The sequence below is a fragment of the Anneissia japonica genome, unplaced genomic scaffold (genome assembly GCF_011630105.1).
Source record: "Anneissia japonica isolate Jap-2015-1 unplaced genomic scaffold, ASM1163010v1 scaffold3220_len204154_cov177, whole genome shotgun sequence".
In the NCBI taxonomy this organism is placed as follows: Eukaryota; Metazoa; Echinodermata; class Crinoidea; order Comatulida; family Comatulidae; genus Anneissia; species Anneissia japonica.
The window spans coordinates 156,880-172,210 of record NW_022724029.1 but is presented as its reverse complement, the minus strand read 5'-3'; the positions used below and the strand labels follow the sequence as shown (position 1 = coordinate 172,210).

General features: G+C 33.0%; 1 protein-coding gene and 1 long non-coding RNA gene across 3 annotated transcripts in view; one reads left to right on the top strand and one right to left on the bottom strand.

Annotated features, from left to right (window-relative positions):
* The window catches only part of LOC117112470 (oncostatin-M-specific receptor subunit beta-like), a 44,834-nt gene that overhangs the window by 26,406 nt on the left and 3,097 nt on the right, over positions 1-15,331 (bottom strand). Inside the window, exon 2 of one of the 2 annotated variants that reach the window (XM_033255558.1) lies at positions 3-101. In XM_033255558.1, the coding sequence (XP_033111449.1) occupies positions 3-82 (80 nt within the window). In that variant the 5' untranslated portion in view covers positions 83-101. Of the gene's footprint in view, positions 102-15,331 lie in introns of both variants that reach the window. The other variant, XM_033255557.1, reaches the window with a different exon arrangement.
* LOC117112471 lies at positions 12,311-13,601 on the top strand. The gene is made up of 3 exons (XR_004446045.1): positions 12,311-12,419; positions 12,760-12,892; positions 13,279-13,601. It is a non-coding gene; the product is annotated as an uncharacterized LOC117112471 (long non-coding RNA).

Here is a 15,331-nt window from a genome sequence, read left to right as displayed (position 1 = left end):
CTTCATTTTGACCTGTGACTGGTGAATACAATACCGATACATAAAAACCGATTATTAACAATTTGTTTTTCCATGATGTCATTCTACCAGCTAGATTCTATCTGAAATTAAATAAAAACCAGAGATATTATGTCATTTTTTAGGATTTTAACCCAAATAATCACTATATAACCTTTAATCCTCAGCTGTGAACAGCCTATGGATGGGAAGTGGCGGCACTGGTTCTACTGACCAAGTTTGAATGCATTCGGTCTAATATTTGATAATTTTGACCCTACTGACCTGTAATTTTTGACCTGTGACTTAACTGAAATCAAATTAAAACATACTTACAATGTCCTAAATATCACCCATAATAAATTTGAGCAACATAAAGAAATAAAAGGAATGACCTTTGGTATATGAACTTTGACCTATAGGGTGAAGAATATTGTTTTCATGTTTTAGAAAGTCCTAAGCATCATACCTGGTATATTTAAGCTCAAGTGGACTATTGTGAAAATTTGATCCCGATGATCAAATTTGATTGGATTCGGTTCAATCGTTTGCCATTAGTAGCATTTTGAACCTTTGACCTATGAACTTTGACCTATGGGGTAAAAAGTTTTTTTTTTGTCATGGTTTTAAAGTCCTAATGATCTCTCTTGGTAATTTTGAGTTCAATTGGGCTATTTTGTAAAATTTGACCCAAATGACCCCTGATCCCAAACTTGGGTGTAAGAGGTTTCACTTGTTCTTAATAACCAAATTGATTGAATTCGGTCTAATCGTTTGTCATTATAGCATTTTCAAATCTTACCACATACCTTTTAATGACCTTTAACCCTAAAGCCCTGAACACCATAAAAACCCTACCTAATGTCAATGCATATGTACACAGGACAAGACTGAGCTATGTTATTTGTGACAGAAGTCTTTCATTTATTTATTTTTTGACCCACCCTTATGTGACCTGTGACCCCAAGCGGTAATTAAACACCCCATGGATGGGAGGTGTTACCGTTTATACTGACCTGGTTTGTTTGAAATTGGCACAACCGCTTGGCACTAGTAACGATTTGAAATGTTGCCAGAAAAATAATAAAAATAATCCCTTAATGACCTTTCACCCAAATCCCTGAACACCCTATAGACTCTACCTTTTACCAATGCAAATGTGCAAAGGATTGGATTGTGCTGTTATGTGTGAGAGAAATATTGCTTAATGCGATTTTTTTTCACCGTAATGACACCAGATTGTGAACACCTCATAAATGGGAGGTTGCATCGGTCATACTGACCAAGTTTTGATTAATACTCTGCTTCCGGATTTAATTTTTTTTTCACTTTTCAAAGTGTATTTCAATGTGCTTGGCTAACACACTGCAATGTTCTGTCACAAAAAGTACGCCTACTTTTAAAGTGTGAGCATAAGCCTAAGCTCTAACAAAGTTAGGCCTAGGGCAGCCTAGACAGGCCACCCCTCCCCCCATTTCTGTAGCCTAAGCTTGTGGTCTAAAACAAAAAAAATCATGGCTATCTATGCTCAACCTGTGTCCGTATCCATAATTCATAAAACAAACTGAAGAGATGGTCGCACTAGATTTGATTCCTGACCATCTAACACCTGAAACCGAAAATTCAGTACAACATGAGGTTGATTTCCCTGGTTTTGCAATAGGTCCCGTCTCGTAAATTCAGTTTCATTTCGTCATTCCCATCTATCCATATTCCCACATGAACCAGCTCCTTTATAAATTGTCACAGTACGCTTCACTCTAGTTGCAAGCTTGACGTGAATTAAACCGGGGACTTGGTCCCCGGTTGAATTCACATCGCTGTTCTCAGTGTGTTTCAGCCAGAGAACTGAAATGCAAGTTTCAAATGTCTCTCGGATGAGACATTAACGAACGCAGTACGTTCTTCGGAAAATAGAAGGGGATTGTCTCATAGTGTGCTGACCAATCACCAAAAGAGGAAACTCAATGAAAATAATATATCATGACGATCGTGGGTTATCGAGTGTGTATCACATTGAAGAAATCCAATCTAATAATTTATCTTAGTTAAGGGCTGAGAGGTGAGCAAGTTTTATTTATTTTAATCACATATAAAGAAAATTATGAAAACCTTTTAAATTATGATAGTGCCATTTCTAGGCATTTAAAGGTGCAATATTTCAAACATTTCCTAGCCTTAGGCCCCACCAAGTTGGGCCAGGGTGTCATGCTGACAAAGTCCTACTCATAGGTTAATTGTTGGTTGTAGTATTATATATATTATTTTTTCAACTTTGCATTTGAGAATCATATATATCTAGAAGTATTAATTATAATGAAGATAGGCCTATTGCATATATGGAAATAACAGATGCCCCAGCGATACTGTACCTTTGCTGTTTGAGTTTCCCATTCGTTAAAAGCAATCTGTAATATACGTTATAACACATACATTTAGACAGTTGATCCTAGATCATAAGCACACGGCTAATGTTAGCTGGCCTTACTACAGTACCAATATTAGGCTAGTTTTTTTAAACAATTTTATTTATAATTAATAATTGATTAAAATAAATAATATTTTATAAAAATAATAATAATAATAAATTAATATATTAAAAATGAATAAAAGTAATTACCTATTTACAGCGCATGAAATACATCAAAATACATTTTAAAATTAATTAATAACAAAATGGGAAATACAAGCAATACAAGTTCATTACAAAAGAAGAAAATTAACTTTTAAAATGTAGTTTAAGATTACAGAATTTTAAAAATGGATATAAGCTAAAACCAAGTTTATCCTGAGAAATGGATATTTATAAATTACACGAAGTATATATTCATAAATTCATATCTGTCATTTATTCACAGCAGAGCACCTCATTTTATACTATTATTCATTCTCATAATATTAGATTCAATCACGTTGTTAATTTTACATTGTTCAAAACTTCTTTTAATTTAGTTAAACGTAGAATTTCAGTGCGACTATTAGTCGCACTGAATTTTGCATATTATGCAAAACCGCACACACCTAGCTTGGCTGGATATTCGTTTGTTGAAAGAAAAGGTAGGCTATCTATTGTCATAAAATGGCTTTAGACAGCTTAAACACACCTACACACGCCCACTTCACATTCGTGCCCCCATCAACTCCCTTCCTATTTCCCTACTCCTAGATACGCCACTGCCCATGATTGAATTGGTCTCAGGATGTTTCAATTCACTCTACCCAAGTGAGTCGAGTGATAGTCAAAGAGACTTAGGTCGAAAATATAGACAGACCTGGCAATTTCTCATAACAAGCTAAATTTTTCAGGATAGGTTGAAAATTATGAGTAGAATAACGTACTAAAATTCCTGAAATAAATCCTACTGGAGCTTTCCCTAAAATCCAAGATGGCGTATAAAATGGCCGCCATTTTTATTTTTTATCTTAACTTTGCAGCCAAGACAAGTTGGAAGCACAGCTGAAGTGTCTAAATATATGTTTTAAGGTACAAGGAATACAATAAGACCATTCTCCAGAGTGTTTTTGTGGGGGGGGGAGGGGGAGAGTCACATAATAATACTAATATTTGACATTATTGTATGGTTAGACATATATAATTGTAAAAAGTAATTTTAAACTATTTCAATATTAGCAGTTTGTATTTATTGTAATAGCTGTTTTTTTTAAATTTTGTTCGATGGTCGCTTTTACGTAAACGTACACTTTTGCCAGCCAACAAATATTTTTGATTTGCCAATGGCTGGGTGGCAATTGGCCTAATAAAAATGGTCCTACTGTGACAGGTGGCAATTTGCCGGAACACACAAACATTTGAAAAGGGAGACTAAATTATATAAAAATTAAGTCTACAGATGTTAAATAAATCAATCGTTAAATAAAAAGAACATGGTGGTATGTTATAAATTTACAGAGTCTGTATTCTTCGATATATAAAATATTAATTGACGAGGGTCCAATTTAGGAGTGTTATAAAACAAAAAAATAATGAATGGCATTGCATTGCACTCATAAGCATTCATTATGCTATATACTATTTATTTAGGCGTTTACTGCATCAAATATTTCTAGTATAAGACTGGGGTTCATCCCTTAACCTGGATAACATAATCAGTGCAAATGCATATTTTTCCCAAAGGCCCATCAACACAAAAATGCATTTTTAAAAATACACAAAATATTTAAACAAATATTTTAACAGCGCTCATACTCCAACAGCATTAACATATTAAAAATCCTGAAAAATTCTACTTGAGCTTTTCGCAAATTCCAAGATGGCGTCCAAAATGGCCGCCATTTTTTATTCTATCATAACTTTGCAGCCAGACAAGTTGGAAGCTCAAAGTGAAGTGTCTAAATATATCTTTTAAGGTACAAGGAATACAATAAAACCATTATCAGGAGTGTCCAAATCTTATAAGTACCCCAAAACCAAGATGGCGTCCAAAATGGCCGCCATTTTTATATTTTATCATATCTTTAAAGCCAGACAAGTTGGAAGCACATATGAAGTGTCTAAATATATGTTTTAAGGTACAAGGAATAAAATAAAACCGTTATCTTGAGTTTCCAAGTCTTATAATTACCACAAAACCAAGATGGTCCAAAATGGCTGCCATTTTAAAATTTTATACTTTTGCAAATAAACAGCTTGGAGCATAAAGGAAGTGTTTAAACATGTTTTAAGTTACTAGGAATACAATAAAACCATTATGTGGAAGGTCCGAATCTTATACGTATCTCAAAACTAAGATGGCGTCTAAAATGGCTTGGTCAAAATCGTACAAATACTACAAACATTTTAATTTCTGTAAAGTCGCAACCAAGCAGGTTAAGAAGTAAAAATATAGTCTCTAAACATGTGTTTATTGCACAAAAACTCATTTTGAATTTCCAGAAATTACCAGTAACTATAACTAAGATGATGTCCAAAACCACGCGTTAGAGATACAGTACTGATGTTCACCTATGTTATAGTTGCACAATCTCATCACATCATAATTGACATGGTGGAAGAGGTAATGTTGTTGCCAATTTGACTACACTATTTACGGTAATGCACATTAAATTTCAAAACAATGCAGGTTTTTTCCACAATCCTCTTACTTGCACCCATATCTCCCAACTTTACACTTTTCAACATAGCCTGGTCTTGTTGTCAGTTGGTCTTGTTGAAAAGTAAAATTTGCCAAGGTGGCCGGTACCTGATGCAGATTCTTTGAAGCAGCTTGCTGAATCTATGGCAAATATTTTTTTAGATTCTATGAGAGGCCACCATAGACCAACTCAATGTAGGATATAAGGCTGGTTCCAAAACATAGCCAATAACTGGAAGGAGTCTAGTACTGTCATTTTCCAAGGCTAATCTATTAGTCGAAGTGGCAAAAGAAATGTAGAGTATTCTATGTCATGAAGGGCACAGTGATATTTGACGGCTAAAATAAATGTCTGATGATTTGATTTGATTAGTCGAAGCAACAGCCTAATGTGAAATACAGTAATGTGTTTTAAATGTTACCATCATTTTTAATCTAATTACCACAATAACTAAATAAAAAATATAAAACTATGAATAAATAAATCAATTAAATTATGTTTATAAATATCAATCAATATATATTATTTTTGTAATTTTGAATGTTATTTGTCCAAGAATAACTAAAAAAATTGCAATTTAACTATTTCGTCGTTTTTCATATCCAATATTGTGTTTTTCATATCCAATATTGTGTACCTTTTCTACGATTTTAATCTTATAAATAATTATTAATTTATAATGATATTTATATTTGTTTATGTCATTTTATTAAAAACTATTAAATGCAGCAATTATCTTATTTTGTAATTCGATATATATATATATATATATATATTCGTTTCTTTGTGCAGTGATGAAGCGTAATAAATAAAAATTAAAAAAAAAGTAAATACACCATCCTGAAACAGATGCGCCTGCGCTGGCACAGCCATGTTGTGAGAATGGATGACGGCCGGATACCAAAGGACCTCCTCTATGGAGAACTGGTACAAGGCAAACGCCCCACAGGCAGACCACAGCTCAGATTCAAAGAAATTTGCAAGAGGGATCTGAAGGGCATAACTTTGATATGAATACCTGAGAAATATTGGCCTCTGAACGTTCGGCTTGGGGACAGGCCGTGAAACGAGGACTTTCACGTTCTGAAGAAACACTTGTACAACAAAATGAAGCAAAGAGACAAAGATAAAAGGCCCAGAACCAGGAATCCGGATCAGCAAGAGACTACACCTGCTCCCAGTGTAGAAGGGATTGTCACTCCCGAATCGGTTTGTACAGTCATGATAGGCGATGTTTCGGAAACACCATCCAGAGTGCGACTCCATATTCTTTCGAGACTGAAGGATGCCATAACAATTCCAACCGTGTTATCTCATAGCACAGACAAAATAACTTCTATTTAGTTATTTGTCGTCGGTGCAGACACTGGTACATTTTATTTCATTTATTTATTCGACCAATATACATTTACAATAGGTACAGTACAACACATTTAGGTCAGGGGCAGCTTAAGCACAACTTTACTATAACTCATTGAGAGTCAGCTGCCCCATGCTAGAGGATTGTAAACCACAAATGCATAGATGCAATGGCCCAGCAATCCTTTAATTATTAAATGTGCGAAATCCAAGACTAAAGGCAACTTGATATTTCTTCACATGTTATGAAAGGCTGTGACACGGTGTCTGTAGTCTGCCATCTGACCAAGCGTAAATCTTGATGTATAATTTTACAAACAATAAAATCACTCAAGAAATAGTGAAAAGAGCTGGAGAAACTTTTATTCTCAACTTTATGGAGCCAGAAAATTGGAACCACTGCATCAACAGGATTTGACCCCCGGTTATCGAAGTTTATAATTTCAGCTTGAAAAATTTGCCTCCCGGCTAACTACTGCTGCAGCAAAGTAATAATTCGAACCGCAGAATCTCAGTTCTATATTGGTTGGGTTAATTGAATCATGTTGCACCTGAAACTTTTCTAAAGATGGTGTCATGTAGGTACAGACAAGATGGTTTTACCAACATCAGTTTTAGTTGCAATCTTGCACTCATTTTAACCTAAATGCGAAATAGATATTGTGGTCAAACACCACTGACTTTACCAACATATGTCAATAATGATAAAATGATATTGTGCCAACAGTGAATAACAGTGTTTATAATACTGTAACAGATGATGAATGTAATTGACTAATTTGCATTTGCATATCTAGAATGAATCTAAAGATTATTTCAAAGATGAAGACGGTAGATATTTTGATTGTATTCCTTGTAATTTAACACACATGTTTAGACACTTCATTTGTGCTTCCAATAGTTGCAAAAATATGATAAAATTTTAAAATGGCGGCCATTTTGGACGCCATCTTGGTTTTGGGGTATTCATAAGATTTGGAAACTCAAGATAACGGTTTTATTGTATTCCTTGTACCTTAAAACATATATTTAGACACTTCATCTGTGCTTCCAACTTGTCTGGCTTTAAAGATATGATAAAATATAAAAATGGTGGTCATTTTGGACGCCATCTTGGTTTTGGGGTACTTATAAGATTTGGACACTCCTGATAATGGTTTTATTGTATTCCTTGTACCTTAAAAGATATATTTAGACACTTCACTTTGAGCTTCCAACTTGTCTGGCTGCAAAGTTATGATAGAATAAAAAATGGCGGCCACTTTGGACGCCATCTTGGATTTTGCGAAAAGCTCAAGTAGAATTTTTCAGGATTTTTAATATGTTAATGCTCTTGGACTATGAGCGCTGTTAAAATATTTGTTTAAATATTTTGTGTATTTTTAAAAATGTATTTTTGTGTTGATGGGACTTTGGGAAAACAATGCATTTGCACTGATTATGTTATCCAGGTTAAGGGATGAACCCCAGTCTTATACTAGAAATATTTAATGCAGTAAACGCCTAAATAAATAGTATATAACATAATGAAGGCTTATGAGTGCAATGCAATGCCATTCATTATTTTTTTGTTTTATAACACTCCTAAATTAGACCCTTGTCAATTAATATTTTATATATCGAAGAATACAGACTCTGTAAATTTATAACATACCACCATGTTCTTTTTATTTAACGATTGATTTATTTAAAATCTGTAGACTTAATTTTTTTATAATTTAGTCTCCCTTTTCAAATGTTTGTGTGTTCTGGCAAATTGCCACCTGTCACAGTAGGACCATTTTTATTAGGCCAATTGCCACCCAGCCATTGGCAAATCAAAAATATTTGTTGGCTGGCAAAAGTGTACGTTTACGTAAAAGCGACCATCGAACAAAATAAAAAAAAAAACAGCTATTACAATAAATACAAACTGCTAATACTGAAATAGTTTAACATTACTTTTTACAATTATATATGTCTAACCATACAATAATGTCAAATATTAGTAAGGTCAATCTGGCATGTGACTCTCCCCCTCCCCTCCCCCCTCCCACAAAAAAGCAAGAAAACGTTTTTTTGATGTTTTTCTGTAGCGTAAGGTCTATAAAAAAACAAACAAAAGTTGGCAAAATTCGGACCACCAGAAAGTGTTTTTTTTTTTCAAGATGGACGCCAAAATGGCGTCAAAAGCCTTTAAAGCAGCTATAAATCAGATACTTTGTTTTGGAGTCGCAGTTTTCGTCATTAATGTAATGTTTTAAGGGCCATGAAACCTATTAAGACCACTTAGAATGTGATCTGATCAATAATCAAGAAATTCAAAATAGCGTCCAAGATGGCAGCCAAAATGGCGTCAAATGCCTTAAAACAGCTATAAATCAGGTACTTTTTGTCTTAGAGTCGCAGTTTTTGTCTCTAATATAATGTTTTAAAGGCCAGGAAACCTATTAGGACCACTTAAAAAGTGGTCTAATCAATAATAGCGTCAAAGATGGCCGCCATATATTTGTCGTATATCTATAAATCATAAACTAGTTCATTTGTCCATTCATTTATTCGATCAATAATCAACAAACAGTACAGACATAAAATTCAAGGAGGAACAAAGACAAAAGGATGAGAAAAACGTTCAAATCACAAAAGGTCTAAGAAAAAAGTTTAAAAATGATGAAGGAAAGAGATTAAAACAAGGATAATAAAATGTAATTTTTATGATAACTACAATTGAAACTTTACAAGATGTTTCTTTAAAAATTTACAAAAGCGGAAATCTCGATAAAGTCTTGTTAAAATTGTTAAAACGTTTATGATTTTTTCAGCCCAGTTTTTAAGAATTGCCCCATTGGGGATGAATAAAGATAATATAAAGATTGATATTTTAAAAATTGAAAAAAAAAAACCAAAAAAACGAATTAACCAGAAAAAAAAAAAAGAAACACATCACAAGAAAAACACAAAAAAGACATGAAAATTGTTGATTATGATCAGGATAGCCCAAAAAATTAATTACATATATTTATTTCCATTGGGGTCCTGAGAACATGCAACAAAACGACGAGAAAATCTCGGGATTAAAAGAGACACAGAGATCAGAGAAATATAACTCTTATTCCAATGTTTAATGGCAGAAGCATAAAATGTACTGTCGACGATCTTAGAAGAAATTGGTGTAACGAAATTAAAGCTACTATTCCGCGTACTATATGAATGTTGACTGTTGACCCTAATGAATTTATCTGAAAGGTAATTTGGAGCCCGGGAGTTTATTATTTTATGTACAGTGTTTAATTTTATTTGAGCAACTCTGTCTCCGATGTTTAACAGACCTATTCTATCAAGTTCCTTTTGTCCAATATGAGATCTCGGTCGTAAGTTTTCTTAGATTTAGCAGAGATACCAGAGTACGAAGAATAACTAGCGTAATCGAAATAACATTGAATAAGAGCATAACAAAGTATCTTTCTGGCACTTTCATTGAGAAAGGATGCCTTCCTATATAACATCTTAATTCGGTCGCCAACTTTCTTTACTACGTTTCTGACAATTTCCTCTCCTGTAAGAGCGTGGTCAAAAGTAATCCCAAGATACTTAACACTACATTCAGGTATATTATTACAATTAACAGTGAAGTTTCCTACCTTTTTTAACATGTGATTCTTGCCAAATATAATAGCTTTAGTCTTACCATGATGGAGTGATAACTTGTTGTCGATCAGCCATTGCTGACATGACTCAAGTTCTTCGCTGAGATTAGAAGCAATTAAGGTTGGATCATTACCAGATCAGTGGTGGCGCCAGGACCTGCTCGACGGAGGGGCTAAAGCCCCCGACGGGGGGGGGGCTAGTGGAGCGAATCGAGTCTCACTTGGCTGGGGGCCAGGGGGCCTCCTAGGGCCCCCGGTGGGGTCCAGGGGTCGAAGCCCCCTGGAAGCCACAGATATTTGATGAATTATGGCGAATTTGTATTACTTATTTGAGAAGCATCGAGTTACTATAATATGACTTCATGTAGGCTATGCTTTCTAATGTTGAAATCAGCTTCCAAAAAACGAAAACATTTTGAATAAAGCAAGAAACAAAGAGTATGCAATGTAACCATCTAATTTATTTTTAAATCCTCATTCTTGAAAGTGAAATTCTATATTTTGGAAATTTTGCATGAAATCTGTCAACCACGTTGTCATGGTCGAGGTTGCTTCACCTATCACGATGTATTCCAACTATCATGAGGCTATCTAAATGAGCATTTGTCATAGCAGAACGCAAATTATTTTTAATTAGTCTCATTGAATTATTATTATTATTATAATTATTATTGTTATTGTTATTGTGGTTGTTGTTGTGATGAAAAGTTATGGTGGCTAAACGAATATTACATGTAAATATTTTTTTTATTTGTTTGTTTCCCGACAAAATCTATCGTCTTCCCCCCCCCCACCCTCTGGCGCCACCACTGTACCAGATATGAGCAAAATACTATCATCTGCATAAAGCAATAGTTTACATTTAACACTGATTGACATATCATTTATGTAGCATAAAAATAGTAAAGGGCCTAATATACTGCCTTGAGGCACACCGCATGTAAGACCAAGAGGTTCAGATTCAACTTTATCAATAGACACAAATTGCTTTATGTAACTTAGGTAAGAACGAAACCATTCATAGTTACGTACTCCCAATGTTTGCAATTTCTTGATTAGGATCGAGTTGTCAACCGTATCAAATGCCTTTTGAAGGTCATGAATGGCAGTACCTACATATTTATCATTTGACAATTCCGTACGAATGTAATCGGTCATGTGAATCAGACATGTTTCGGTGGAAAATTTATTTCTGAAACCAGATTGGAATTGATAAAAAAGATCGTTTTGACTTAAACACTCTTCTAACTGGACATAAACTGCCTTTTCAATGATCTTGGGAAAAACACTCAAAATACTGAAAGGGCGATAGTTATCCATACATAAAAATTCTATAGAACCTTATAGACCTTCTATAGAGACTAATCAATTTCTACAGAAATTAGTTTTTTCTATAAAATTGTTTTAAAGAGGAACTAGTTTCTATAGAATTCTATAACATACTATGTACACATATTTAATGTAATTTCTATGTTTTTAATTATTTTTTGTTTCATTCAATGTTTTATTGACACATTCGTGTCTGACCAGTATAGTCCTACCAACATGTTTTACATCTTGCATATTCTATATAAATTCTATAGAATATTCTATACAAATGATATGACAAGTTCTCTCTAATAAAACTATAAAATTTCTATATTTATTCTATAAAAAATTATAGTCCTTACCTGTATTTTTAAAAATGTATTATAACAATTTTATACGAATTATCTCTATATGAACATATAAGTATAGTATATTCTGTAGAACTGTATAATATTCTAAACACAGTCATTTTAAAAACTGTAACTTTTAATTGTCTATAGAAAATATATATAAATTATATATAAAAACTCTATATAAACGTTTATAATTTGTAAAATTGTTTCTCTATAGAAAGTATATATAAAATGAATACGAACGCTATGGAAGTGATTATCTGTAATGAAATATTACAAATTATTGTGAAAATTATATCTATAAAAAAAATTATGTATAGAATGTACATATAAAATTTATTTAAACTCTATGAAAAATTTCTGGAACCGCTAATACATTGGTTGCCTTATGGGAACTTTATGAGGGGGGGGGGGGAGCGGGTCTGTAGTCCCCTAAACTTATTCATGCCTTTAAGGCCTGTCTCTTATACCCCTCTAGATGTGTATAAGAGACAGGAATTGCACAAATCTGATTGGTCACTTCATCAAGTGACCAATCAGCTGATTTGAATTGTCACTTCATGTAGAGCCAACGGAAGCGGTGGTATTGTGAATTTTTCTCTCTGGACTTTCATGATGTTAGGCAGTTATAAACATATACTCCTTGGAAGTATTTTAGCAGTACTGTATTCACTATCAAGTGGTAAGAGTTGGTTTTGTTTTATTATTTAGTTAGTTTACTTCTCTAGCAGACACGCTAGCCTCCTCCTAGGCCTAGGCCTAGTAGTAGTGGTAGATGAAGAGGCCTGGCCTAGCCTAAGGCCTAGCTGTACCTACCGGTAATACTAGCTAAGAACCTGGGCCTTTTGTTGGCCTAGCCAAGCTGTAAGTTAATTGCCCCATAGGCCTAGTCTAGCATGCCATAAGAAGAGTGGTAAATTGCATTTGGGCCAGGTGTAAAAAAAGAATTGTATCATTATTTGGAGAAAGTTAATGTAATCAAACGGCCTATACTAACAACATAAATGGTGACTTTATTTCAGGATACTCAAGTCTCGATAAATACTGTAAGTGAACACTCAATCCAGTCAACTCAATCATTGCAGTAGGAAAGCATTAATGTTTGTTTGAAGACGTATATCTGGGAAGGACATAAAATTACCTGACTTACTAAAGGTGAATATAATGTTTTCTTGACGTTTTATTTTTACTGTCCTGTACTATTAATTATTAACAACATGCTATAGATGATGCTGTCGTTTACACGATAGAGTTTAATCAAATTTAATGTGTATATATTAGGCCTATATAGGCCTTAAGGGATATTGAAATTGTAATGTAGGCTAAGCTGTTTTGAAAACTAAAAAAAAAAAAATTATTTTGATTAAAAAAGAAGTAACTGCTAGTCTGTCATTAGCTACATGTATATTACTCCTATTTTAATACAATAATAAAGGGATGTAATACATTTAATAGCGGTTTCTATAATATGCGCTCTATATACTGTATTAAGTTTACCATTATTATTCTTTTTAAAGATTTTGTTTTGTTATATCTTTCAGCAAGAATGAAACTCCGAGAAATGTTAGTACAAGTCACAGTGATTGAATATTTTAAACTAGATTTGTTCAACGGCATAATTCATACTAATTTAGCTTGGTACCATCGGACAAGAAAAGGCATGGTTATGGACAGTTGCTGCTGCAATATCACAAAGAATGCTGGTTTATGCACACCTGTAACACAAATGGTTCTTGAATATTGTTTCATATAATAAACTCTTGTAATAGGACTACATTACGAAAAAAATGCTTATTTGAAGCGGACTATAAAGCAAAGAACTGTAGAATAGCCTTGAATTTGAGGTACAGTATGTTTAGCAGTAAGACATTAGCAAAACGATAATATATGCTAGTAAATGAGACCCTAGGGAAGTAATGTCCCTACCGTATGATGTTTTTTGGTGTTTTAAATTAAAGAAATTATGGTTTGTATATGAACTCATAGTGTATTTTGTAAGTCTGCAGAAGTTGATTAAAGCCATTGTTACCAATTGGAACTGGGACCATTGCAAACCAATTTCAATTGGGGCCAGTTAAAGTTGAAGACCAGTTGAATTGTCCAAAAACACACAACACCCACATTTTTGTTTTATAGAATACACGGATTTTCTATATAAAATCGTTCAATTTATATACACTTTCTATACAATTGTATAGAATTTCTATTCGCATATTTAATGTATTTTTATAGGTTTTTTCTATAAAACGTTTATAGATTTATAAGTGGTTTTTATAAAATTGTTCATAGATTTTATATAGTATTTTTAAAGGCTTTTTTTATATAAAATTTTCATAGACTTTTTATAGATTTTTAATAGAATTTCCATAGTTTTTTTATATAATTTTTATAGATTTTTAAGTCTTTTAATATAGTTTTAATATATTTTTTATAGAGTTTTTATAGTTTTTTTTTTATACATTTTAATACATTTTAAATAGAGTTTTAATAGATTTTTAATATAGTTTTAATATATTTTTAATATACTTTTTATAGTGGGCTTCTATAGTTATTTCTATACAATTTTCTATAGATTTCCTAAACAATTATGTTATAGACATTCTATATTTTTTTTTGATAGAATTCTATAGAATTTTTTTGTATGGTACTAACATTTCTTAAATATTAGTTGGACTCTTGCAGTTTTTAAATCATCTGGCATAACATTAGTAGATATTGACAGTTACCCTACAGTTGTGGTTTCAGTGGCAATCCCTATGTTTTCTATTGGTGTCATCTAAAAGGTGATTGAATAACACGGTTAACCAATATTAGAATAAACATAAAATTCAAAATGGAGTCAATCTCTAACAGATTACTTTTGGAGCCGTGTTTAATATTACAAATAGCGAAAAATGTCAATACTGATATGGAAGGGTAGGGAAAAAATGAAGCAAGCAAATTAAACTGACTGATACGAATGGTAACTACACCAGGACGGTGTGCCATTCTTCTGTACTTTGAGGGAATAGCACGCCAGGAACATGCCTTTAAGGCAATGCCGTAGCCAGTATTTTCTGGTCCGGTCTGGTACAATATAGCGGTGGACCAACTTTACCTGTAAATTAAAATAATGTGGACCCATTTTCTTAAAATTTAGCCTATTTTACGCAAAAAAATTGAAAAAATGTAATGTTGTCACATTGTCTTAAAGTTTACTAATTTTATGCAAAATACCAAAAACCTGGACGCTTTTTTTTTCAAGGTTTCTCTTCAAAATGTGTTAATGAATTAGGCGAGCGAGTGGTTTAAGCCTACGCCTAGGCTACAGTAGGCCTAACCTTAGGTCCACTTAGGTTAGGAGGTCGGTTTTTTTTTTTTTTATCAAAATACAGATTTTTGTTGATAATTTTTTTTATATTTGTAGAAATGATTATATATATATTCAATAATAATTTAATTCAATTCTATTCAGTAACTGGTATTGTAGGGAATGCTTACTAATATTCATGACCTTCTGTAAGTAGACCCATGGGTGTAACTCATGAGTACACCTCAATTTAAAAATATCTAATAATTTTTTAATATCCTACTCCACTTATGTATGTATATATA